Source organism: Phymastichus coffea, unplaced genomic scaffold (assembly GCF_024137745.1).
Source record: "Phymastichus coffea isolate CEN01 unplaced genomic scaffold, Cenicafe_Pcof_1.1 PCOF00064, whole genome shotgun sequence".
NCBI classification, from domain to species: Eukaryota; Metazoa; Arthropoda; class Insecta; order Hymenoptera; family Eulophidae; genus Phymastichus; species Phymastichus coffea.
In genome coordinates, this window is record NW_026706875.1 from 1,292,698 (window position 1) to 1,319,820 (window position 27,123).

The 27,123-nt window shown below is 46.3% G+C and overlaps 2 protein-coding genes across 2 annotated transcripts; one reads left to right on the forward strand and one right to left on the reverse strand.

Moving 5' to 3' along the window:
- Nucleotides 1-14,542: 14,542 nt before the first annotated feature.
- Nucleotides 14,543-17,198, reverse strand: LOC131667307 (uncharacterized). Its single transcript, XM_058940669.1, has 2 exons — nucleotides 15,699-17,198; nucleotides 14,543-15,610 (listed from the first exon to the last, which is right to left on the reverse strand). The coding sequence occupies exons 1-2, from the start codon at nucleotides 17,196-17,198 to the stop codon at nucleotides 14,543-14,545; spliced, it is 2,568 nt and encodes an 855-aa protein (XP_058796652.1).
- Nucleotides 17,199-24,186: 6,988 nt separating this feature from the next.
- Nucleotides 24,187-25,188, forward strand: LOC131667308 (uncharacterized). The gene has a single exon (XM_058940670.1). The coding sequence runs from the start codon at nucleotides 24,187-24,189 to the stop codon at nucleotides 25,186-25,188; it is 1,002 nt and encodes a 333-aa protein (XP_058796653.1).
- Nucleotides 25,189-27,123: the final 1,935 nt, after the last annotated feature.

Sequence of the window (27,123 nt, forward strand, 5' to 3'; positions counted from 1 at the left end):
ACATGCCGAAACTTACAAGTCCGCGAGAGACCTGTAAATCTCCTGCTCCTCGTAAATCGTTCCTTCTTCCTCGTCCCACTCCCATCCCCTGGCTTCCCTATCCTCGCAGGCCGGAAAGAATTCCTCCAGGAAAGCCAGAGCGCTCTCCTCCCAGGTCCTCGTCCACCCCTTCTTTGCTCTCAACCCCGCCAACCCACTCTTCTCGTATTTTCCTAAACATATCTTATATATTTTCACCCATGGATCCCGGTTTCCCTCCCTTCTCACTGTTTCCTGCCAGTCTCTATCTTTCTCTTCCTTAATCTTATCCTTATATTTCCGCATGCAGTCTTTCCACTCTCTCCATTTGTTTCCGTCTACATCCCATTCTCTCCTTCTCAGTCTTTGGTACTCTCTCCTCCTCCTCTTAGCCTCCTTCCTCAATTCCCCCAGCTCCTCAGTCCACCACGTCAGTCTTCTTTTCTTACTCTCCCCTTTCACTCTTTTCATGCATTCATCATTCATACTAGTTATCCATTCACTCAATATTGCAACTTTCCCGTTTACCTCCATATTCACGAAGTTATCCCACCCCGTCATTTCCGCTTTCTCCCTCAGTCCCTCCGCGTATCTGTCCCAATTGCACTTTCCCTGCCTCCACCTAATCCTCCTGTCCTTCCTTTCTATCTCCTCTCCCCTCCCCATTCTCACCCTCATTTCTATTATTATGGGATTATGGTCCGCTAGTGGCCATTCCTCCCTCACCTCCCAATCTATTATGCACCCCTCCTCAGTCCCCACACTCAGTGTGACGTCAATGTCATTCTGGCCGCGTGGGCCTGAGAAGGTGTACTGCTCTGTCGGGCAGTTTATGACCTCCAGATCCGACCTCATTAGCCTTTCCTCTACCACTTCCCCCCTCCTTGCTGCTCCCGTTCCTCTCCTTATCTCCTTGCTGTGCCACATCCATGATGTGGCATTCGCATCCATTCCGATCATCATTTTTTGCCCCTCGCCACCTTCACTATCTCATCTATATATTCCAACCCTTCTTGCACACTCTCCCTCGGCCTCAAATACACGGATCCCACATACATCTCCCCTCCCTCCCCTTTTACCCACACACATACCCCATCCCCCCACTTACACTCCTCTACCCGCATACATTCTATCCCCCCCTATCACACATATTGCACTAGTCCCGTTTTTCGCCAAGTACACCCTTGCCCCCCCAGGCAAACCCCTCACGCAGCCACGCCAGACATACGGCTCCTGGAGGATAAGGATTTGTATCCCCGCCTCCAGGGCAAACTGTCCGAGGTCGCTCACCACTGCGTAGCTGCGCCGACAGTTCAGCTGGAGGAGCCTAACCCCCACCCATTCCTTTCCCTCTCTATCCATTATCCGTCCTATTCCTCGCCCATCTCAGTCTTACTTTGTATTCGGGGCACTCCCGCGACCTTATGGAGTGCTCCGCTGGTTCCCCCCTCTCCCTACATCTCCCACATTACTCCTTCCCTTTACATTTTATTGCCACATGCCCTTCCCCTCTTGCATTGAAATGCCCGGTGGTCATACCCCAGGCATTTAAAGCATCTGTCCACCTCCTCGAACTCCTCACTCCTGTAGCTCCCTAGCCCCAAATATATCCTTCCCTCCTTTACCACCCTATTCTTCCCTACAGCCGGGCACCTCACTATTACCCTTCCCGTCTTATCCTCCCTTCTCGCGATCCTCCTCATTACCTTCACCCTATTCCTGAAATCTTCCTCCGTCATTATTCCCTTCCAATTCTGCTGCCACAGCCCCTCTAACAACACCTCATCCTTTAGCTCCTTTTCTACCCCGTAGATAACAATCCTCGGGTCCCTCTTCCTTGGCGCCTCCACCTTCAGCCCGGCCTCCACCAGCCCCTGGTTCGCCAGGAACCGACCCCTCTCCGCCTCACTCGGCACCACCAGTCCCCCACCGGTTCTGGCGGGCCGAATCGATTTGATCCGAACCCCCATCGTCGGTGGCATTACCTCCACCATCCTCCTCTTCACCTCTCCACCTGTGAGTTCCTCCACATTTCCCTTCACCACCACCGCATAACTCCTCCCTCTAGTGTCCTCCTCCTTTCCACTCTTCACCCCTGTCGCCACTCTTTCCAGTCCATCCATTCTCTCTCTTCTTCTCTCCAGATCTCCAGGGTCCCAACCCCCTTCTTTCATCCTCTCCTCCAGTCCATCCACCTTCCTTTCGACGCCTTCCAGCGCCTCCTTCACCCCCCCCCCCATGCATGCCCCACCATTTCCACTAGCTCCCTCCCACTTTTCTCATACCCCCTCATCTCCCCTTCCAGCTTCGCTTTCTCAACAATCAGCTCCTGTATCAGTTCTTCATACTTCACGCACTGTCCCATTACGCGATCCACCACCCATTTTGTGACCTTATTAGAATCCGTCAACAGGATGCTCCTAAGGTCACGGGTAATGGACCGCATCTTGGTCAGTGCGTCCTCCCGTGCCTCCTCCTCCTCCGCCTCTATCCTTCTCCTCTCCGCCTCCCTTACCCTCTCACTCTTTCTATCCACACTCACCTCCTCCTCCCTCTTCCCTTCCCTAGTCATACTCAATTCCCTATCGTCTATATCCTTTTTTATTATCTTGGGCCCTTTCCTCAAGTCCTCGCACACTACATATATCTCCTTGTTCCCACCCTTGTTTCTGTCCATTGTCTTCCTCTTCCCGAACAACTGCGCGGCTTCCCCCAATTCCATCCTCGCCTCCTCTTCCCTCTCGTCCTCCTCCCTGTTCTCCCTCTCCTTTTCCTTCTCCCATCTTTTCTCCATATCCTTCCTTTCCTTCTCCCTCTTTTCCAATTCCTTCTTCTCTATATCTTTCTTGTCCTCCTCCTCTCTCTTCTTCTTCTCCTCCTCTATCTTCCTTCTTTTCGCTAGCGCCTCTGCTCTCTTCTTCTCCATCTCCTTCTTCATCTTCTGTCTCTCCTTCTTCCCTACTTTTCTTCCTATCGTATCCCTTTCCCCCTCCTTTCCATTCGGAGAGCGGGATCTTGATCTCGCTCCCCTTTCCTTCTCCTTACCATCCCAAGACGAGAGGGATGTGCTCCTCTCCTCACTGCTCCCTTTTAGGAACACATTTTTATGGGCTGGGTTACCCGATTGTTCGTGCAACTTTAATGTTTTTCTTTGGTTCTCCATTTTCATAGTAATCTTGGCTTGATAGCCCCTGAGCAACGGGGCAACCACGGCTCCCTCCCCCCCAGAACCCCCAACCTACTTCCACGCAGAGCTTACACGGTGCTTATCAATGGGAGTGGCCTCGGGGCCGGCAACCCGCTGCCTCCTAACGCTACCCGCCCGGGTGCCACCCGGAGCGCTTCGGACAACAGCGGATTTTACACGCGTTGCTACGGGGCAGCCCGATCAAGTAGCGAACTTGACCCGGGCCCCGGTACTACCGCGCGGCCTGGGCTTGCACTCCCCTCCCTCCGAAAGGAGGGGCTCCCAGTTTCAGACCTGTACCCTCTCCCACTGACTCACACCGCACCACTCCACGCTTCCGCAGGCCAGAGGTCCAAGGGGTTCGGTCAACGCTGCTCAAAGAGCAGGCTGCCCCGAAGCCCAAGGACCGCCCCACCAGGCGCCAACTGATGGGGCCCCCCGTGATTAGCTTACCGAGCAAGTGAGCGTGCAAATACACCGCCCTCACTCGCCCGGCGTTTCCTCCTTAGCACGACGGAGACGTTCACGGTAGGTTTGCTGAGGTGGTAGATAGAGACATAATAAGGGGGGGACGATTTAAAGTGCAGTACCTGCCGTAAGGCTAACCTACACTATCCCCATGGGTATGGGATTGAGATACGCTCAATCAGCGCGCGACAGCCGGGGCTGTCGCTACAGAAGCTTCCGTTGGAGTTGTGAGCTCCTAAGGAACCCCTCTGTTGGGGGTGCGACCCATCAAATCGCTGTCATCTCTGCAGGCCGACGCCCGAGCTGATCCCGCAACTCACACGGTGCAACGAGGAGGGCTATGCGCGTTCACAACCCATCCGTTGCTCCCCCGCGATATGGGGTATTTAAACCACTGCCACTACAAGTCCAACCTCTAACAAGCAGGCAGAGCGTACTCTGGGGCTCCTGCGTGCCGTAGTACCCTTTTATCCTCCGGGTACGAGTTCGAGGTGACGATGTCATCTCTACCAATTTTAGAGCTCACACTCTTCTGGCTTGGTGGGCCAGTCAGCTCGGTCCGTGGGGTTGCTAAGCCCAAAAGGGATATAGACCTAAGGTCCACATAGCCCTTTACCTGCGGTCTTTCAAAAACCTATCTATTACCTAACCCCAAGCATTTGATACATTCGTTCTCTAACGCTATATGCTCGCTCAACAAATTCACACAATTTTCTATAGGAATCCTCGGAGCTGAGTACCCCGGAGACATCCATTCTTCCATCTTCATTCATTCTAATATTCATGTTATCCAAATCTCTAAAACTATCATACAGTTCACAAAAACACAACAGGTGCATCCAGTCTTCATTCGCTTTGCCGCACACACACTCAGGCGAATCCATGAGACCACTTTCATACAACCATCCATTCAACGTCCCGTGACCGGTGAGTATATACCCGACCCTTAAACTTGGTTCAAACTTACGCGCTTCTTTGGCAAATCTTACGTTACGGATAAATCCGTACGTTATTCTTCCTTTTGTACTTTCATTCCATCTCTGCTGCCATTCATTATACACACGTATTCTAGCTAACTTGCGTGCAAGAATGCGTTTCTCCGCACCCTCATTCTCGACATCCAAATTATTGATTATATCGCTATCGTTCAGACCATAACCTCTTTTAACGATGGTAACAGTCGCTCTCAAGATACACGCCAAGTCCCACGGTAACCATCCAAGTAAGACTTGCATAGCTTCCGTTGAGACTGTTCTACATACTCGCAAACTCGCATACATCACGCATCTCATAACTCTATTCATCTCGTCGCGATACTGATTTTGCTTCAATATATTATACCAGACACTCGCTCCATACATAGCGCAAGCTGAGAAAAGTCCTTTCATCCACACATCAGACGTTCTGCGGGAAACTCCCCAATCTTTCCTAAGAACTCGCCTTAGACCACCAAGACTGTTTAATACTCTCTTTCGGATACTCTTCACATGCACACCAAAATTCATTCGCTCAAACATTCGGATACCGAGATATTTAACTTCGCTTACATACTTAATTTTTGATATCACCCCTTCATGCAATAATTTGATACTCCTATTTTTTACATTTAGTTTACCAACTAACATCATTACGACCGTTTTCTCGTCAGCAACCTCGACACCTATCTCTCTACCCCAACTTCACGTAATGCTCATACATTCACAAATTTTTCCCTCTAGTTCCCTCCTGCTATTCCCTTCAACAATCATTACTAAGTCATCAGCATAAGCCGCACATTTCATCATTGCTATAGTAAGTGAATTTAACAGTACATTCATACATAAATTTCACAAGTACGGCCCCGCGATTGAGCCCTGAGGACATCCTTTATTTATTACCTTCCACACAACCTCAAATACATTCTCCATGCATACTTCCCTATCTTTAAAGTAATCAGCCCATATACTTATGTCTCCACTCGTACACCCACAATCACGCAGTGCTTGCATTACATTGTTCCATCCAAGATTACTAAATGCGCTCTTAAAGTCAACAAAAACTCCACAGACATATTTACTTTTACATTCACTCACACATTTTTTAAAATATGCCCAAGCATCTTCCGTACATTTACCATTCATAAAACCAAATTGCCTCTCATTCCATTTATCTCTCATACATTGTATAAGCCTCTCAACCATTAAACGTTCCAGCACCTTACTCATTGAGCAAAGTAGACTAATCGGCCTATAAGAGCCCGCTTTCGACTTATCCTTGTCCGGCTTTAACAGCGCAATTACTCTTGCTTTCCTCCATTCACGCGGAAAACATCCATTCCTCAAGCAGTCATCAAATAATGATTTAACATACAGCTGTATCGCATTCCATACATGCTTGCACATCGCGCCAGTAAAACCGTCAAGCCCCGGGGCTTTACGTTGTCTTAGCTTTCGAAATGCCACGTCAATCTCCTCATACGCGTACTCGCATTCAGCGCTCACAGGCTCCCTGTACGTCTCTTCAGTACTTTCGCGATCGTCGTTCGTGAAGAACACATTCAGAAGAACGTTTACTGTTTACTTCCAGTTGGAAGTGAAACCATCGCTTGACTGCAAACTTGCTAAAGTGTTGTAATCACGATTTGCACGACGGCAAATCCTGTACACACTTCCCCAAGGATCCCTTGCGTCCATACTCACAAATTCATGCCAATTTGCTTCTTTCGCTTCTTTCATGCATACTTTATATAATCTCGCGTGTTTTTTCCAATCGCTCCAAAACTCTCGTGCGCGGCCATCGTTACGCCTACGTGCTTTCTGGTACCGCCGTCGCAATCTCCCATTTTCGCCTTTCATTCGCTCCAGCTCAGCATTCCACCACCTTATATTTTTGCTACGCCTTACATTAACACGTTTCATACATTTGCCATTGCTCTCGGTGATCCACGCAGTAAGCATTTTCACTTTCTCATTCACACCTATACTAAGGAAATGATCGTACCCGAAAGCCTGTGCCCGTTCACTCAACGCTTTCTCATATATTTCCCATTCAACATTTTTCTCATTCCATTTATTCAGTCGTAAGCCACGGCTTTCACACACATCATACTTCATTTTTATAAAAAGAGCATTATGATCGCTCACACCCCATTCATCTTTCACTTGCCAATCGTACATACAGTCCTTGCGCTTGATGTTAGTGATCGTCATATCGATATCGCTGTCACCCATCGCACCGCTAAAAGTGAAACTATCACTAGGCTCGTTAAAAAATCCGTAGATTCCATCTATTCGCAAGCATCCATTCTGATAAAATTCTCCCCTGCTCCGCATTTTCCTGACCGCGGTCGGCATTCTTGCTAAACCAGAGGGGACTGGAGGCGTTCGCGTCCAAACCTATGATAAATTCGTTATCGCACAATTTCTCACATACCAATTCTAAATACGGAATATAATAATTTATTCCCCTATTATATACGCAGTACAATGAGATGAAATAAATCTCTCCGAAACTACCTTTCATACATACGCATATACTATCTTCGCATTCGACATTTTCTCTTCTTATACAAGTAATCGTAGGATCAAGGACAGTCTCGGCGGCTGTGCTTTTCTTAATGATGAATACCCTCCAATCTAACGGCACACCTATCAATCTGTTGCTTCGCACATACGGTTCTTGTAACAAACATACATCTATATTCTCATTCGTCCCACACACACTCAAATCCTGATTAACGTCTAGCATCCTTTGACAATTTAACTGCAGGATTCGGATTTCTCCTGAAGCCATTACTCGTATGTAATTCTAGCGCGTAACTGAGAAAGCCTGATTTGGTACCCAGGACACATAGTCGAAGTCGCCGCGTGATTTGCGTCACACCCCCGATCGCGACAATAATTACAATTCGCTGCATTCTTACACTCCTTTGCATCATGCCCAGCTGTGCCACATTTGTGACACAACCTTTTCGCTTTACAATTGCGCAAGATATGATCGTAGGAGCTACACGCATAACATCTATTCACGTGTATATAATCTCTGACATTGTGCGCACTATATTCGATAAATACTCTTCTATCTTCTAGTAGTTTCATCCTAATAGAAACTTCGACCTCTAAAATAATATTTCAAACTTCCTTGTCTCTTCTGCCAGTACGCCCGGCTACGCGGACCTTGCTGAGGAAGTCCTTACGCTCAACGTTATTGAAGTTGCGCGTGTGCAGCTCTCTCATCAACGAGTTGTCGTCCCACTTTGATGGTACATCATATACTATCATTCTAGGATCTTGCTTCTTGGGTTCTTCTACGACCAATCCCGCATTCGCAAAACCTCCGCACTTCATTAACTTCTTCTTTTCTTCTTCGCTCGCCGTTTTAATTAAGACACCACCACTTTTAACCTCAGTAAGTTGTTGCACCTTCATGCTAGGAAACTCGTTCATCGCCTTCTTAACATTAGCTAATACATTCTTGTCTTTAGCGCCCGAGCTACTTTTCACAACTAGCGCGTAATTCGGTCGGACAACCGGTAAGGGAGGGAGCTGACCTATCGGTTGCTGAGCGCCATTGGCCCCTTTCGGCCCACCCATCGATTGCATTACCGACTGTCGAGCCGCTAACCCTAGCATCGTCGATGCACCACCTACTGACGGTAGTAACGTTTGATTACTATTTCGCGACTCGATACACTCCTGAAGTCTACCTTCCAGTGATGCATTCTCACACATCAACTTATTAATGAGCTCCTCGTAGAATGCGAGAGAATTCAGTACTTTCTCAGTCGCAGACTTGCTAATCTTATTGGCATCGTTCAGTAGAAAACTCCTGAGTTCATTCCCTACTGTTCGCAGCTCAGCATGTTTATCCTCGCTACGCACTTTTTTACTACCTAGGCTACCCTTTTCGCTATCTACCTTCTTGCGCTTAACCCCTGCTATCGTTCTTCTATCATTTATACTATCTACTTCCATACTAGCTAGTTGCTCAAATCGGTTAGCCTTCGTAATAACTGACCGCGATCGCGAACGGCGATTCTTCGATGTCCTTGTATCGCCCGCTTCTTACTTCGCAAGTCAGGATTCCACCAGGGTTGAGAGCGCGTTCTTCTCGTTTTTGATGGAATAGAGTTCTTTGCTGCCCTTATCAGAACCTCTTCGAATTTTGAAACATAAGTTTCAATGTCTTCAGCGGTTCTTAAAAGGAGTTTAGCTAGGTTCTCTTTCTCGAATTTACAAAGTCTCCCGAATTTCTCCCAATCAGCTTTTCTCGTGTTGAACCTTGGTTCTAATGTTTCTCCGGTTCGTATGAGTCTGGCTGGTTATGAGGCAAAATCCAGTTCGATCACTATGGGCCTGTGGTCACTGGTGGTCCACTCTTTCACCGCCCAGCTAGCCAAGAGGTTTGACAGGTTTGACGTGTGTAAGGTTACATCGATATCCGTCTCGCCCCTCGTGCTACGGCACGTTGGAAGTTGGTCCCTTCTATTGGCCACTATTAGCCCAAATTGGTCTATGAATTCTTCAATGACTGTTCCATTCTTGTCCTGTGTGTTAGACCAGATCTTTGACTTGGCATTTGCATCCATTCCAACTAAGAATCTTTTGCCTTTCAATTGCTTCAGAGTCTCAGCTAGTTTGTCAAGATAGGTCTTCCTGCTGTGGCTGAACTGGCAGTAGATGCTTACGAGGTATATTTCGCCAAAGGCTCCGACCACTTGTGCGCAAACACAATGGGAGTCGCACAGATTAGAAATCTTGACAGCGGTGACCTTGTGCGGATTGTAAAGTATCGCAGCTTGAATCTTTTCACCCTTTTTGGATCCATGAATAGCTGCGATGCTGCCCATACCTGAAATCGCGTTATTCCAGTGATATGGTTCTTGCACCAGTGCCACCTGTATGTCAAGATTTCTGTCCGTCATGATGTCTCCCAGCTCATCGTTGGCTACTTGCCTTTTGTTGAGGTTCAATTGTATGATCCTCAACTTCTGGCCCAGTTCGGGGTTTTGTTGTGCGTTCAAACTAACCCTCTTAACTGGTGGGCAATCGTCTTTGCTTTCTTCTGTTTTGATTAGTTGCGAAGGAAACTGAGTTGATACCGGAGTGTTAGAGCAGTGCTCTGGTTTCTCAACGGTCATCTCCTGCTTACGTTTCCTCGCCTTGTTATACCTAGAGTGGTTTACCATGTCGCTTTCAAGGTACAACGCAATTTTTAGTTATATTTTTCCTCCTTTGGGATCGCTGCTGGCGATCTGGAGGGTGGCTTTCGACTTTAGTCCTGGCGTTAACTTTCGCGTTCAACTAAGCAAGTGGCGTTCGAGTGGCGTTCAAGTGCGTGCAGTGAGTACTTGTGCGTGTGCGTGTTTACTTAGGCTTGAGTTTTGTTACCTTATCGGGTTTCTCCATGGTTTCGGGGTCCCATGGCTCTTTTATTTACATTTTGATTTATTAGCTAGTTATTTTTCTAGCTTTTGATCTGTTTTTAATTTTGATTTTGATTTTGATTTTTGTTTTGATTTTGGTTTGCTTGTTTTCAATTTATAATCTATTCTTTCATTTGATTTTGATTTATAATTCTTAATTTTTAATCGGTAACTTTCTTATTATTTAACGCATCTTAATACTACTTAATTTTCTACTTACTGTACTACTGCTTATGCTATTGCTTAAATTATAGTTAATTGCTTAGGACTAATCTTATTATAATATAACTTAAAACTAATTACGAGTGTACCAGCGTGTTTTTATTTCACGCTGGGTTTGATTTTCAATCAAACCTCGTTTGGTCAAGTCCGGGTTAGGTGTTAGACGAGTTGCAGCCAAAGTAGCATTTGAGTGAGCATGCCGGGTTTTTGCCTTTACTATCATCTTAGCCTGTGTTCGCCATTAGCAGCACTGGATCTGATGGACTTTCAGTGCATGGTTTTCGCTTTCAAAAGGAGCTGACAGCCACTAATTTCGCTTTCAATTGCAAAATTGCTTTAGTTATTAGGGCTCAAAACAATTCCTTAGCAGGAACGATGTTGCCCTTCTGTGGAAACATTTTTCCTAAGGGTTTTAGCATCCGTAGTGCGTTTTAGTCATCGAGAGTTACTCGGCCCAATGGACTGTTCTCTCGCACAATTTGGTGTCGGGCCTTACTCCGGGAGCTCGAGGCAAAGAACTTTGGGTGGCTGCTATGACCACGGCCGCGACTCTTTACCCACAGCAGTGGCACCTACCGATTGCCAGTCGATAGGGGGAAATTTGTTATCTACCCGAATTATATTCGGATTGCCGGGACCATTGGCCCTCTGCAACTAGCTCCCGGAGCGGTCTCCCGTCCTCTAAGAGGGCGCGCGGTACCACAATCCCAAGAGATTTCCCCTCAAGTGACTCCCGGATTTTGGCATTTCTGGGCTCAAGTTGAGCTCTTGAGGTGTGTTAGACTCCGCGATGATTTGGGCGTTTACAGGCCGCACCTCACCACGTATTGTTATGGTCCGTGTTGTTATATTTTGTTTGGCCGGTTGGCCTGTAGCCCTGAGGGCAAGCGTTGTGTGTTTTGCCTACTGTTTCTTTGCAGAGACAGCGTTTTCAGCCCCACCACGTGAAGGTACACACATCCGCACTTGTGATTGCAAGTCTTCGTTCAAATATACATTGCATTCACTTCGGGTCGACTAGCATTAGTTGCTTGTCGAGGGCAATTGGTGACGCATTTTGTACTTCAGCATTTGTATATGCCCGTACACAAAAGAGAGAAGTTTCGACGTCCTCGCCTAAAACAACGAGTTGTTTGTTTGAGGAGTCTCCGTTCTCTACTAAAGGAGACAAATACCGTCCGCCGCTTTGACAAAAGATTTTTGCACAAAGTGACCTGGCCAGCCTCGCGGCTGGCCATATGGTGCACTATATGCATCATCCATGTTTTTGCTAAGCGGATTATAATCGAGCTTCCTGAGAGCGTCGTGATTGCAACCGCCGGTAGATAGGGACAATTAATTCATTTGTGTTTAACGTGCGGTACCTGGCATACGCCTTACCCACACGGCACGCCTACGTGCGTAACAGGGCTGGGATACGCCCAGCCAGCGCGACCCCGGATCCTCAGGTGCCCGTCTATGTCGTTCACCCGAGGTCCGAGATCTACCGATTCTCTCCGAGGGGGTGTAAGCCTCTCGGAGAACCCTCGGTGGGGGTCGGGACCCATCTATATCCCTAACGGCTAAGCAGGCCGCTGCCCGAGTTGAGGCCGCAACTCACACGTCGTAACCCGAGGCGGTTTCCAGAGACTGCTAACGCTGGCGTGCGTTCCAAGTCTCTTTCAACCGCCCCCGGTTACTACCCCGCGATGTCGGGTGTCAACCACTGCCACCACGAGTCCAACCCAGCGACCGGGACGGGGCCCGGCTATGCCGTTCCCCGCGGGCCCCCGGTCTCCCGTGGTACCGTTTATGCTCTGGTATGAGCCACGGTGGAGGTCTTACCACCTCCGGCCCCGGGTAGCCAGCTCAGGTGTGCGGGTTCGCCATACCCGAAGACTAAGGGCTTTTCAGCTGCTGCCAGCCCCCCTGCACGGCAAAACTCCCTTGTTTCCTGTCATCCTTTCACCATTTCCCATTCCTATATCTCTATTCCTTAAATAATACACACTCACTCACTATCCCTACATTCATTTATCCATTCTCGTTTCTTGCTCGCCTCTCCTCAATCACCCTCTCTCTCATCCCATACGCTCTCCTCACAAATTCACATAACCTTTCATAGTACACTTTCTTACTCAGCACACCAGATACATTCCAACCACCTTCTCTTTTCTCCACCACATTCATTCCTTCCAAATCTCTAAATCCTTCGTACATATTACACCTGCACAGCACGTGCACCCATCCTCTCGCTCATCACCACACACACAGACCGGAGTCCCACTCAAATTTCTGTCGTAGAGGAACGAGTTGAGACTTCCGTGACCAGTTAACAGGTACGTCACTCTCAAGTTAGGGTCGAACCTTTTTGCTTTACCCGAGAAGGTAACGTCCCTAATCCATTCAAATAATACTCTTCCCTTCTCACTATTTTCCCACCTCTCCTGCCACAACTCATTTACTCTTGCATTTACTAAAACTCTCACATCATTCACATCCAAACCCTCCACTTGCTCATTCGTTACCAGGTCCATATCCCCCATATTTATACCTCGACGGGCCTTGATCATGGCTACCCATCTCATGCACTCCAGATCCCACGGAGGCGATCCAAGGAGGACCTGCATCGCCTCAGTGGAAACCGTTCTACACGCTCTCGTACATGCATATACAACTTTCCTCTGGCAACGGATGAGCTTCTCTCTGCAACCTTTCCATTTCAACACCTCATACCACACACTTGCCCCATACATAACTGCTGGTATCACGAGTCCCTTTACAAGGACTCGAAGTACTTGTTTCATTAACCCCCAATCTCTCCTCAATACCCTTCTCAGTTTCCCTATAATATTTGAAACCTATTCTCTCATACCTTCCAAGTGTACCCTGAAATTCATGCCCACCCCCATATTAACACCTAAATATTTTACTCTATCCACGAACCTAATATTCCCGACGGCCCGCTCCTCTTGTTCTACTCTCACATGTATTCTTCTATTCTCCATCTGTAAGCCTCCTTTCAGAACCATTCCTACCGTTTTTGTTTCGGACACCTCTACTCCTACCTTTTTTCCCCACTCATATACTCTTTCCAATTTCATCCTCGCCACCTCTTCCACTTCCACTCTTGTATCTCCCTCCACCAGAAGGAGCAGGTCGTCTGCGAATGCCAGGTCCTCTTCCACGAAGATCCTAAATTCTCTCCCTAATCCGTCTTCTTCCACTGATTCGCTATCACTCATACTCCTCCATTCATCCAACTGTCTTTCCTCGTTCATTTCTTTCAATGCATCCATCAACTCATTCATGCATAGCACCCACAGAAAGGGGCCAGCAATAGAACCTTGCGGGGCTCCTCTCCTAAGTTCTTTTTTCACTTCATCCCTTCCATTCATCATCCATACCCACCTGTCCTTGAAATAATCTCTCCACATCCACAATTCCTTTCCCTTACACCCAGCTTCCCTTAATTTCTCCAACGCTATCCTCCAAAGAATATTGTCGAATGCTCCTTTGAAGTCCACGAAAATCCCCAAGACATATTTCCTCTCCGATCTTCCTACCATTTCCTTCAGTTTGTTCCAGGCGTCTTCCGTCCCCTTCCCCGGTCTAAATCCAAACTGCAATTTATTCCACTTTCCCTCCATTCTTCTCTCCATCCTCTTAATTAACATTCTCTCCAGGATCTTCCCGGCCTCACAGAGAAGCCTCACTGGGCGGTAAGATCTCACCTCCGCCGGGTCCTTATCCGGCGATTTAAGAAGAGGCACTACCCTCGCCTCTTTCCATGGAGTCGGAAAGACTCCCTTCCTCAGACAAGCATTAAAAATCTCCCTCATATGTCCCGGAATAGCCCCATGGACCTCTCGGAGCATTTCGTTGGTAAACCCGTCCATCCCCGGTGCCTTCCCCATTTTCATTTTACCCACGGCATCCTCCAACTCATCCACCGTAAACTCACTCCCCCCTTCATCTATTCCTTCATCCCTCCTCCCAGGCTCATCCCCCATCTCCGGAATAGGGATACCGTCATCCGGAGGGAAGAACTCACTCAGGAGGGCCTGAGCACTTTCCCCCCAATTCTTGGTCCATTCCCTCCCAATCTTCATACATGCAAGTCCCCTTTTTTCGTATTTCCCCATGCAAATTTTGTATACCTTCCCCCATGGATCTTTATTACCCTCCCTCCTTACGAATTGTTCCCAATCTTTATCCTTTGCTTCCTTCAATTTATCCTTGTATGTTCTCATTTGCTCCATCCATTAATTCCATTTCTCCCTATCCAAATCACCATCCCTCCTCCTCTGTCGTTGATAGATCCTTCTCTTCCTTCTTGTCTCTCTCTTTATTTCCTCCAGTTCCTCATTCCACCATGTTAACTTCTTCTTCGTTCTACTGCTATTCATTCTTCTCATACACTCATTATTCACTCTTTCTATCCATTCATTCAGCTTTTTCACCTTTTCATCCACTCCCAGAATATTAAAGTTATCCAACCCAAAATCATGCGCTTTTCCTCTCAGGCACTCTCTATATGCCTCCCAATCACAACCTTGTTGCTTCCATCTTTTGATTTCTCTCAACTCCCTTCGTTCCCTACCCCTTTCCTCATCCTCAGTCATGCCATTTCCTACCCACATTTCTATCCTTATCGGATTATGATCTCCCAACGGCCAATCCTCCTTTACCGTCCACTCGAAGGAGACATCTCTCTCATCTCCGGAAAAGAGAGTGATGTCTATATCACCCTCCCCCCGGGGTCCAGAGAACGTAAATGTATCTGTGGGGACGTTTAGCACTAATAAGTCCGTCCTTAGCAGCCAATCCTCTATTTCCTCCCCTCTTCTACCCGCCTCCGAACCTCCTCTCACTCCCTTACTGTGCCAGAGAATAGACGCTGCATTGGCATCTACCCCTATCAACAGCCTCTTTCCCCTGGCAACCCGGACCATTTCCTCCACAAATGCCATCCCCCTGTCCATTCGCTCTCTTGGCCTAAAATAGACCGAGGAAACAAACAGTTCCCCCATGTCCCCTTTTACCCACACCCCCACACCGTCTTTCCATTTATACTCTTCCACAGACATACTCACCAATTTCACATCAATCACACACACAGCCGTACTTCCCCTTTCACTCACATATACTACTGTTCCCCCAGGTAAACCCCGAACGCGATCACGCCACACATATGGTTCCTGAAGGAGGAGGATCTGAATCCCCATCCTCACGGCGTACTGGCCAAGGTCACACATTACCGCGTAACTACGCTGGCAGTTCAACTGGAGAATCTTCACCATCTCATATCGCCTATTTTGTCTATCCATTATCTGTTATATTCCGCAACCACCTTAATCTCATTTTATATTCTGGACATTCCGGCGACCTTACAGAGTGTCCTGCTGGTCTCCCTCTTACCTTACATCTAACACACTGTTCCTTCCCTTTACATTTCACCGCAATATGTCCTTCACCACCACACCTGAAGCAAACTACTTCCTTTTTACATTGGAACACACGGTGATCAAAGTCTAAACACTTATAGCACCTCTCTACTACTTCATATATTTCACACCTATAGCTCATCAGTCCCATATACACCCTACCTTCACTAACTATTTTATTCCTGCAATCCCTTGGACATCTTACTACAACTTTTTCCGTTTCATCATGCTGTCTCCCAAATCTCTTCACAATCTTTACCCTGTTCCTGAATTCTTCCTCCCCTATTTCTCCCTTCAGATTTTGCGTATACAGTCCCCCCAATATAGAGTCATCGTCCATTCCCTTCCTTACTCCAGATATCACCACCCTCGGATCCAACTTCTTCGGTTTGTGAGCGTTTAGTCCAGCCTCGCACAAATCCGAGCAGTTTAGAATCTTATCCCTCTCTGCCTCACTCGGGATCTCAACTACTAAACTCCCACCGGATCTAGAGGGGCGGATCGATTTAATCCTTACCCCTTTTTCGGGTGGTATACACTCCATCATCCTTTGTCTTATTTCTCTTTCCGTCAGATCATCATGGATCCCTTTTACAACTACAGCATAAGATCTTCTACTTCCTTGACTATTTTCAATCCCCCTCCTGTCCAGTGAAATTTCTCCGCCAGACCTATCTATCATACCTTCACTTCTCCCTCTAGCAATTGTCTCCTCAAGTCCCTTCACACTCTGCTGTATCTTTCCTTCCATCATCTGAACTTTTTTATCCATTCCTTCTACTATATTCTTCATCGCCTTACATGTTTCCTTAACTTCACTCAATGTTTCTACCTCCACTATATCATATGCCTTCACATGATCTTCCAGTCTTTTGTTCTCAATCAGTAGCCTCTGTATCAGTCCCTCATACCTCCCACATTGGTTCAGAATACGGTCTACTACCCACTTTGTGACCTTATTAGCATCTGAGAGGAGGATGTTCCTAAGATCACGGGAGATAGTACCCATCTCTTCTAATGCATCCGCACTGGATCTTGACTCCTCCATGATTAACCTTCTCATATTCACTTCTTTCACCCTCTCACTTCTCCTCTCTCCCTTTTCTCTTTTTTCCTTATCATTTCCCTCATTCCCATTTTTAAGATCTTTGTCTAATGTTTCCCTTTTAATCATCTTGGGCCTCTGACTCACATCTTCACATACCACATATATATCCATATTTCCGCCCTTCATTCTATCACCTGCCTTCCTCTTCATCTGCGTAGGCTGAATCACATCTACTATCTCTTGACTCATCGGTCCACTCTTTTTCACGCTCTCCATCTCCCTTCTTATTTCCTCTGTCCTATCCTCAATCTTTTTTCCTCTCTCAGTCGCTTCTATCCTATTCTTTTCAATTTCCTCCTCTAGGTCTTTCTTTTCTCTTCTCAATCTCAATTCTTCTTTTTCTCTCCTTAATCTTTGCATTTCCATTTTTCTTTTTTTTCTAGACTTTCCACTCTCTTCCACCTTTTTTGGAGAGTGAGACCTCGATCTAGTTCTTCCCCTTCCATCATCATCCAACGAGGAGGACGCCGACGTACTCCTACCTCTGTTTCCTTCTTTATTTTGGGCTGGGACACCCAGTTCGTTTGTGCAACTTTCACTTAATTTCCTTTGTTTTTCCATTTCATAAATAAATTACAATTTATTTAGCTTATAGCCCACGAACCCCGAACCACCCCGATCATCCGCCCCCAAAGGAACCCAACCCCCATCTCGCTTCCAACGAGGGAGAAACCGCGACCTAGTCTCAGGTAGTGGCCTCGAAGTCGACAACACAGCGCCCCCTAACGCCTCCCACCCGAGTGCCACTCGGAGCGCTTCGGGCAACGGTGCCCTTTTCACTGCTTGCTACGGGGCAGCCCGATCGAGTGGCGAGCTCGACCCGGGCCCCGGTACTATGCAGCGGCCCAGGCTTGCACTGCCCCTCTTTCCGAGTAGAGGAGCCTCCTGGTTCCGGCTCTGTACCCTCTCCCTCGACCAGCCGCGGCCCCCTCCCACGGTTTCTACGAGAAGGCTCCCAAGGGCACGGACAACCGATATTCCGAAGAATAAGTGGCCCGAAAGTCCGAAGACCGCCCTGCCAGGCGCCAACTGGCAGAGCCCCCCGTGATTAGCCTACCGAGCAAGTGAGCGTGCAAATACACCGCCCTCACTCGCCCGGCGTTTCCTCCTCAGCACGACGGAGACGTTCACGGTAGGTTTGCTGAGGGTAGATAGGGACAGCTGTTGACCAGTCACGCCGAGGTTTCCCTCACCCGGCCTGTAGTGCCATTGTGGCTCATCCGGGGTCTGCAGGGTACTAGCCTGCAGAGCACGTAAATCAACCTTCCCCGAACTTCCACTGCCGTGCAAGGGGTAACGCACTGGAAAAATTCACGTGCCCACTGGACGCATGCTATCTTTTACTAACCGATCCCAGGGGCCCATCGGTCCCTCAGCGCGGAGCGCCCGGTACTACCCCGGTTCCTGGGATCCGCCTTCATCGATAAACCATGTGATGGGAGAGACAGTTTAGTTACAGCTGCGATTTAGGTCCCCCATAGCCGGATACTTAAGGGTATTTGCACTGAGCCAGTGTTTCGGCCAAGTAGACTTACTTTGCTGCAACTCAGTACTCCCTTCCGGAACCGCGGTAGGTTTCAACCATGTCGCAGAGCTGTATCCGCGGGGAACCACGGGGAGGCCTGTCCCCCTGACCCCGCCTGGGCCAGAACGATTTGACCTCTTGTTGAGCTGATAGTAACCTACCTAAGAAATTGGTTATTGGTAATTTGCTCTTGAATTGAGCATAGTAGAGAGAGAGTTGGAGTAAGACTTCAAGAGGAGACTTGATGTCTAAAATTTTGGTTTTGGCAGAAGTGCTGTTTAGCAGTGGGGATACTTGTATGGAGATAAGGGGGAATGTAATATGGTTATTATTGTTCATGTGTGTTTTCTTTATTGTTGATAGTTTGGAGTTGTTAGGAGAATAGTGTTCCGTTCACGGAACTATTTTCCGGTCCTGAGTATGCACTGTTAAGGATTAAATATTGAATGGCGTTTGAGGGGGAATAAGGCATTATTTTAAGCGGGGGTTGTCACCTAAGATTTTGCTCATTGGGAGCACTGTTGTACAGTAGAGATTAATGTATGGATGGATTAAAAGTGTGTGCTAGTCTGAGTAATGTGTGTGTATTTGAAGTTATAGGGATTAGACTCCTATTAAGCCAAGTCAGAATTAGATCAGGATGAGATAGGGTTCTTTGTGTTTTAATCCATAAGATGATCCGTTCTTATATTAGAACGTATAGTCATAACCTCCCTGGTAAAAAGAGACAACATCTTGAAATTAACATCAGAAGATACTAAGGTCCGCAACGGAGCAGAATCATCCGCCAACAAAGGATCCAGTGCTTCCCTCATTGGTGTAAATTCAGGACATTCAAAAAGTACATGACCAACGGTATCCCCTAATCCACATTCATATAATCTTTGTGCCCTCTCTCTAAATCTCGTGGGAAAAAACCCTGATAGCTTAGATCGAAAATCCCCATGACCCGTTAGAAATTGTGATATATAAAACGCCGGCCTCACCCAAGTAAACTTTAACCGATCTCGTACATTAGGAAAGAACCTACAAGTCATACGACCTCGACTAGAACTCTCCCCATTCCCTCTGCCACTGGGATAAAATTGCTTCACTTAAAATCCGCTCGGCATCTTCCGCTGGAATAATCACTTGTCCTGAAATAATAATTGTCTCCCCAATACGCAACCTAAACTTTGCCCATCTCTCAAATAAAAACAAATGTATGGGAAGTACCCCAGCCAAAACACATAAAGCTTCGGCAGAAACGGTAGAGTAGGATCGAGTAACACATAATAAAGCCTTTCTTTGCAAGCTGGATAAAGTACGGAAATTTCTACCAGTACATAGATCAAACCATGAACCAGCAGCATAAGAAACAGTAGGCTCAAAAACCCCCCGATAAAAACGCATTAATGTAATATAGCTATACCCCCAATCGCGATGTGACAATCGTCTGAACTTACCGAATAGAATACCCAGCCTTGACCTTAGATAATCGCAATGCACACCCATACGCAAATGTTCGCCTATGTGTACACCTAAATATCGCACTGAATTCTTAAAAGAAACCCTTATATTATCAACCCCCTCAACCCCTATCACTCTCACAACAGGATTCCTTTTACGAGAGATTGACTTCCTCTTATTCCCCATAGATCTACGCAACCTTGCTGACCTATTATGCCTTAACTGCGACCTCCCTCCTAGCGCTTTGTAATAACCAACAGTACGTCGTAAAAATAAAACCTCTGTCTTATCAACCGCAAGCTGCATTTTAGCATATTTGCACCACTTCAAAACATTCTCTATAACAGTTCTACACGCAAACTCTAATTTTCCCCTACTACCAGCCTGTATTACAACTAGGAGGTCATCAGCATAAGCAATAGAAGTAATTATGATTCCCCCAATAGCCAACCCAACTCTTAGCTCCTGTAAACGCTTTAAAAGATCCTCGAATAAACAGTTCCACAAAAGCGGTCCCAATACTGAACCTTGTGGACAACCTTTACTAGTCATCCTTTTGACCCAACTAACTAGACTAGTATACATATAAATCCACCTTTCCTGAAAATAAGACAACAATAATCTATAAATATTATCAGGACAACCCTTATCTTTTAGTGATTGGAAAATTAAAGGCCACCACACACTATCAAATGCACCCTTAATATCAAATAATATTCCTAACACGTAATCACCCTTATGCCCCTTACCAGCAGCATCAACAGCTCTTCGCATATCACTGATAGCATGCTCTGTAGAGAGAAGTCTAGTAAAACCAAACTGTCTCCCACTTATCACCTCTGCTGAGCCTACTGTCAAATTGAGGCGAAGAGCCAATAATCTCTCTAATAGTTTACCTATTACTGAGGACAGACAAATAGGCCTGTAGGAACTAGGCAGGGACGGATCTTTCCCACCACCCTTCGGAATTACAACAAGCCTTCCTCTTTTCCATGTCCTGGGATACACTCCAAACCTTAAACAGGCATTGAACAGTGACACCAAAAATTGTGACAATACAGCAAAAGCCTTCTTCAAAACTACAACCTCAATCAGGTCTAGACCAGGGGCCCTATTTGGCATAGTTGATAATGCCTCGCGTACCTCGCGTGTTACAAAATAGGGAGTATCCTCGATACCCGGTGAAACGTTCATTCTTTCCCGTAATGCAACATGAACATCCTCGTCCTCATGTCTACCATCGGCAGGGAAAAAGTTATCCAATAACAAACTAGATGTTTCCTCTATCCCAGTAGTAAATGTACCATCTGAATGACGTAGAGAGCTTAAAGGCCTTGGTAATTTCCTCTTTCCAACTTGAAGCTGATATACAATACCCCAAGGGCTATCATTACCGTATCCACTAACAGTGTCTCTCCAACTATCCTGCCGAACCCTTGAGATCTCATTCCTATAAAAGACCAACAGGGCCCGATACCTAGCAATAATATCCCCTAAAAGACTTGGTGCAATACCCTGCTGTTTGGCCTCCCTCAACACCTTGCGGGATTGTGTAACCTCTCTCTTCACAACATTAAGATGTGCATTCCACCATCTATTATGATACTTCCTAGGCTTCCTCCGTGGCATAGCAGCCTCACATGCCGCAATGATCTCCCTTTCCAGAGCTTCTGCAGCGTTCTCAACGTCGTCGGCACTATCAAGTGAAAGCCCTCCTAGGGAGGAGTTCTGTAGAATGAATATCAACTTATTCCAATCTGCCTTTGTAACCTGAAACCTTTGTACCGGAAAGGAAGGCTTGTCATCTTCATCCATAACCTTATCAGCTGCCATAACACCCTGACCACCCATATTAGGCAAATAACCTAATGAAAGCCTGAAGGAAAGAACGTGGTGATCACTGCTAGGTATGATGGTAGTGAGCACCCTCCATGACAGTACTGAGGAATAAAGATTAGGTGAAACCATACTCACGTCAATATAGGACGTACCACGAATGTTATCAAAAGTAGGAGAATCATAAGGCGAATTAAGAACACGATACCCAAAAGATAATATGAACCTCTCGAAAGCATCCCCCCTCTCCTCGCGTAGCTTGTATGCACCGTAACCTTTTTTCCGACGATCCTCTATATCTATAAAGCCCTCAGGCGGGGCCCAAAGTAAGGAACTTGCATTGCTATCAACCCCAACAATCACTTTTTCCCCCTGCAACCGAGTCAAAATAATGCCAAGATGCGCCATGTGAGGATCAATTGGATCACTAAACTTAAAGTAACAGGAAATGGTATAAAACCTTGCCCCATTTCCTGTAGTGATTTCTGCACAGGCACAATATGCATTAGACATTTCCCTCAAATGACAGACCTTAAAACTAGGATTTAGAACTACCACAGCAGCCCAAGTATTCTCTAGCTCCCAAACAACACTAATACAGGAAAACCCAAAACCCAAGGATATGTCTCCGTCAATATTCACACAAAAAGGTTCCTGCAACAACAATACATCGGCTCTCAAATTATTGAGGGACGAACTCAACTGAGCAGTAGCTGTCTCACCCCTCCCTAAATTAGCCTGCAAAATGTGAACCAGCTCGAGTTGGTTCATGGGATCAACTTTATTGACAATGGATGGACTGCCAATGAAATTGTAAGATGAGGATGAAAGCAAGAATGGAGAAGATGGAGTTGGAGCCCTGGGAGAAACACTCAATGAACGCACAGCATGGATGGTTTCCTGATCCAGCCGTGGAACCTTTTCTGGTACAGGATTGGAAGCAGAACTCACCTCTGGATGTCTGCTTCGTCGTTGACGATTCCTATGTCGACCTTTGTCCCTACCCTTTCTTCTCCCCCTAGAAGTGGAAGGAATGCAGCGATCCAAATCATTGTTGTCATGGCCCTGATCAGGACCCACAGAGGCACTGCCACATACTGGTGTACCACCACTACTATCAACACTGGATAGTGTCTCAATACTACTACTCTCGCCCTTTACCTTCCCACACCCTTTTAAATCATTAATATTCGAAAACATCTTGTTCGTACTTCGCTTTTTGTCAGGACGTGAGGTCGCCATTCATCAAAATGCCTATAGCATATATATCATAGTGATATTGAAATTGATATTAAATATTATATCAAATTGAGATTGAGAACTATTCACGACCTTACCGTCCCTTTGAAGCGAATATGAAATTTATGGTGAAATAAATTGTCAAACGGACAGAGCACCATACCCGCCAAGGCTATATACCCCAAATAGTCGCCACAACCATCGGGGAATGGCATGCTGGCGACCTAACCCCAATAGGCCATGCATCCCATCACCACATGCCAAGCTTAGGATTTGGAGAATGATTATAGAGGTTCTACCCTCGCGGCCGGACAGTGAAGCCAAGCCCCCGCTTTCACTGAACACGACATTCCCCTACCACGCCCCATAGAGGTCGCTGAAGAGCTCAGTAAATTTACGGAGAAGATAGGTGGCGTTCACCTACCATCAGCTAGGATAGCCCAGGGTCGCCAATCCCCGAGATACATGGACAAGCGGTATCTCCCCATAATGTCCAAACTAAAATGTCCAAGCCAAAATGTCCACAGTTATTTATTGTCCAAAATAAAAATATGTATTTCATTAGTTTTTTGCTTTCGATTGTTTTCCCGATAGCGTTTTTTTCATTCACCATAACCTTTCATATCTTACATGTATTAACATTTGTGTACACTCTCACTCATGATTTTTCAAAATTTTCGTTGAACCTCGATAATGGCATATCGTACATTAGAAATAATTAAGAAAGGGTCTTCTACTTATGGACACATTGACGGTTTCTTATACTCTGCATCGACTTCCAAAGGTGATGTAAAATATTGGAAGTGTCGATATCGAGGTCAATGCGCCGCGCGTTTGACTACCGTCAGCACGGGTCGCAGTGTTTTGATTCGGAGAGGTGGGTCGGCAAACTCTCACACTCATGAACCTAATCCCGAAGAAGTCGAATCTGTGCGCATTATGGGAAATATTAAGGTACCACTCTATATTTTTCTACATTGAATAGAAATAATTTTAGCTGATATAACAGCGTTCGGCTATAAGTGACCGTGCTCGTCCTCCTTCTGCTATAACGCGAGAAGCACAGGATTGTAATGAAGCTGTGCAAGCTCGTTTACCTGACATTGGCAACATTAAAAAAACTATACAGCGCGAACGTTTACTGCATCTACCGTCTAATCCCACTACCATAGAAGACATAAAAGGTATAAGAGTCAACATATCTTTTTACATACCATCTCCTGCAGCTATACATTTATTATAAAGTATAACATTTAAGATATACCTGAAACTTTTACAAAAACGCTCGTTGGAGATACTTTCCTGATGTATGACTCTCATACAGACGAGGATTACAATTCGGACAGAATATTAGTGTTCGCAACGCGCGAAAATTTACGTTTGCTGTTCAGCTCAACAATTTGGTTCCTAGATGGTACGTTCGACACTGTACCATCGATTTTCTTCCAGCTTTTTACTATAATGGGTTCAGTTACCCAAACTTACAAAGGCACTGAACGTAAAATCGCTATACCATTAGTCTACGCACTCTTGGAAAATAAAAAAGAAATAGCATACTCCAAAGTCATAGAAGTTACTCTCTCCGCTGCTGAAGAGGCCGGTATACGAATACGTCATCCTCAGATTGTAATGACTGATTTCGAGCTGGCGATAATTAACGCTGTGAAAAATCATTTCGGTGAAAATATAATTCGACTGTGCTTCTTTCATCTTCGTCAAAGCATATACCGGAAAATACAATCTGAAGGTCTACAGCAACAGTACGGCGATCCGAATGACAATAGTATTCGAGAAGCTGCGCATTCCATGTGTGCCTTAGCCTACGTGCCCCCAGACAATGTGCCAGAGATATTCGACCTCTTTCAAAATGAAATGCCAGAAGAGTTTATTCCAATAGCTACATACTTTGAAATTAATTACGTCCGAGGTATTCGAGCAATTGGCCGGAGAAAAGCAGTAAGAGTTCGGTACGCGCCAGCCCTATGGAATCAGTACAACTCTGTTCTTCAAGGAGTTGCGCGGACAAATAATGCTTCCGAGGGCTGGCATAACCGCTTCCAAATATTAGTTGGTTGCCGTCATCCGAGCCTCTACAGTTTTCTTACGGAGATCCAGAAAGAACAGGCTGACGTTGAGTATATGTCGCGGGAAATAAGTTTGGGTAAAAAAGTGAAAAAATTGCCTAAAAGCAGCCAACTTCGAGCCGAAGAACGTATTGCCGCCGTCGTTGCCGCATATCAAAGTTATGTCGACGAAGAAAATGAATTGGAATATCTCAAAATAATTGGTCACCATCTTAATACGTGAATAAAATTTGGACATATTTGACATATCAATTGTGGACATTTGACTTGTGGACATTATTTTCTGTGGGCATTTTCCTTTGCACATTTTGGGTTGGACATTTCATTTTGGACATTTTGGGGTATAATCGGACAAGCATATACCCTCCCTGAGCAAAAATCTTATGGATATGGATATGGATGGATATGGATGGAGGTTTTGTGGGACATATTGATTTGTTTTTCTGTGTTTTCTCAAATTTTGAGCATATGCTTGTATTAAGGGAAGCAGGGGGGCTTAGAATAATATGGGTTACCTAGATGGGGAAGGGGGAATCTAAAAGGAGAGGAGAGAAATATTTAATTATTATTCTTATTATTTTGTTTTGTTTTTGTTTGTGTTTGTAGTTTATTAATTTATTATTTAAGTTAATTTAATTTGATTGATGTTTATGTTTATGTATATGTATATGTTTATGTATATATGAGTTCAGCTAGTGTTCAGTCCAAGGAGCCATACTCCAAACCTGATTAGTCACTGCTATGCGTGATTAGGACAGTTGTAGGTTACATACCGATGTTGAATTTGGTTCTTACTTAGGATTCCTGGTCCTGGTTATCTGAAATTTTTTAGAGGGAGGAGGGCGAATGCTTTCCTGTTCATGGGTTTTGCCATTACTTGGTACTGACACTCTCGTCCCTTATTCCTAGTATCATTTCGATACTAGTACTCACCCTCGAAGTCCCACGATGAGTCCTGTAAGGGAGATGTAAGGCCCACTGGCTGATCAAGATAGAGCAATGCTTCTTCTTGATCCCCAGTTGGGAAGGGGGTAACAGAAGAGGATGGAGAAGATTAGTCAAGTAGGTCATTCACCCTTTGGTGGTGGTAGTTGTTGGTGTGTCTTAGATTTAGGAATATGAAGTATGGAGTAAATGTTAAGTGAAAGAGGGGAAGGGGGAGGATCATTTGTTAACATGGTTTTTCTCCACGGCTTGTTTACGCGGGTGCTCCGCGGTTGGATTTTAACGAGGCCCAACACCTTGATTTGTTAACGTGGTGTGCTCCACGGACGGCTATAACGCGCACCGGCTGCTTGGTTTTAGTTTCGTGGTTTGCTCCACGGTTGGATTTTGACGCGGCCCAACACCTCGATTTATTAACGTGGTGTACTCCACGGACGGCTTATGACGCGCACCGGCTGCACGGTTTTAGTTTCGTGGTTTGCTCCACGGTTGGATTTTGACGCGGCCCAACACCTCGATTTATTAACGTGGTGTACTCCACGGACGGCTTATGACGCGCTCCGGCTGCACGGTTTGAGTTTCGTGGTTTGCTCCACGGTTGGATTTTGACGCGGCCCAACACCTCCGCACTGTTTAAGGAGCGACTGGCGTACTCGATTACGCGCTCCTGTCCATCGACTTCTTGCGTCAATACCGCGCCTATCCCACTATCGCTCGCGTCCGTTTGTAACACGAACTGCGCGCTGGGATCCGGCGACTGCAAGATCGGTGCCGAGACCATTGCGTCTCGCAACCGTTCGAAAGCCTGTTCCTGTTCCTGCTGCCAAGCGAACGGGATGCTCTTCTTCGTCAGGCGGTTTATCGGCTCAGCGATTGTTGCGAAGTCGGGTATGAAGCGACGATACCACGACATCATCCCCATGAATCGCTTCACCTGTCTGATCGTCCGTGGTACTGGGTACTCCATAATGGGCTTGATCTTCTCTGGATCTGGCCTTACCCCTTCACGGTTCACCAGGACCCCCAGGTACTTGACTTCCGACTTACAGAAGTGGCTTTTGGTCTTATTCACAGTGAGGCCCGCACCCAGGATTCGTTGTAAAACCAATCCCAGGTGTCGCTTATGCTCCTCAAAAGACGGCGAGATAATAATCACGTCGTCGAGGTACGCAAAAGCGAAAGGATCTAAATCCGGGCCAATCACTCTGTCCAT

Excerpts from the sequence above, each read along its gene's own strand:
- LOC131667308 (XM_058940670.1), top strand. The coding sequence starts at position 24,187 with ATGTATGACTCTCATACAGACGAGGATTACAATTCGGACAGAATATTA.
- LOC131667307 (XM_058940669.1), bottom strand. The coding sequence starts at position 17,198 with ATGGAAATGCAAAGATTAAGGAGAGAAAAAGAAGAATTGAGATTGAGA. Across the intron at positions 15,611-15,698 it reads AACAGTGTGTTAGATGTAAG|ATAATGGATAGACAAAATAG; the intron begins GTAAGAGGGAGA and ends GGAATATAACAG.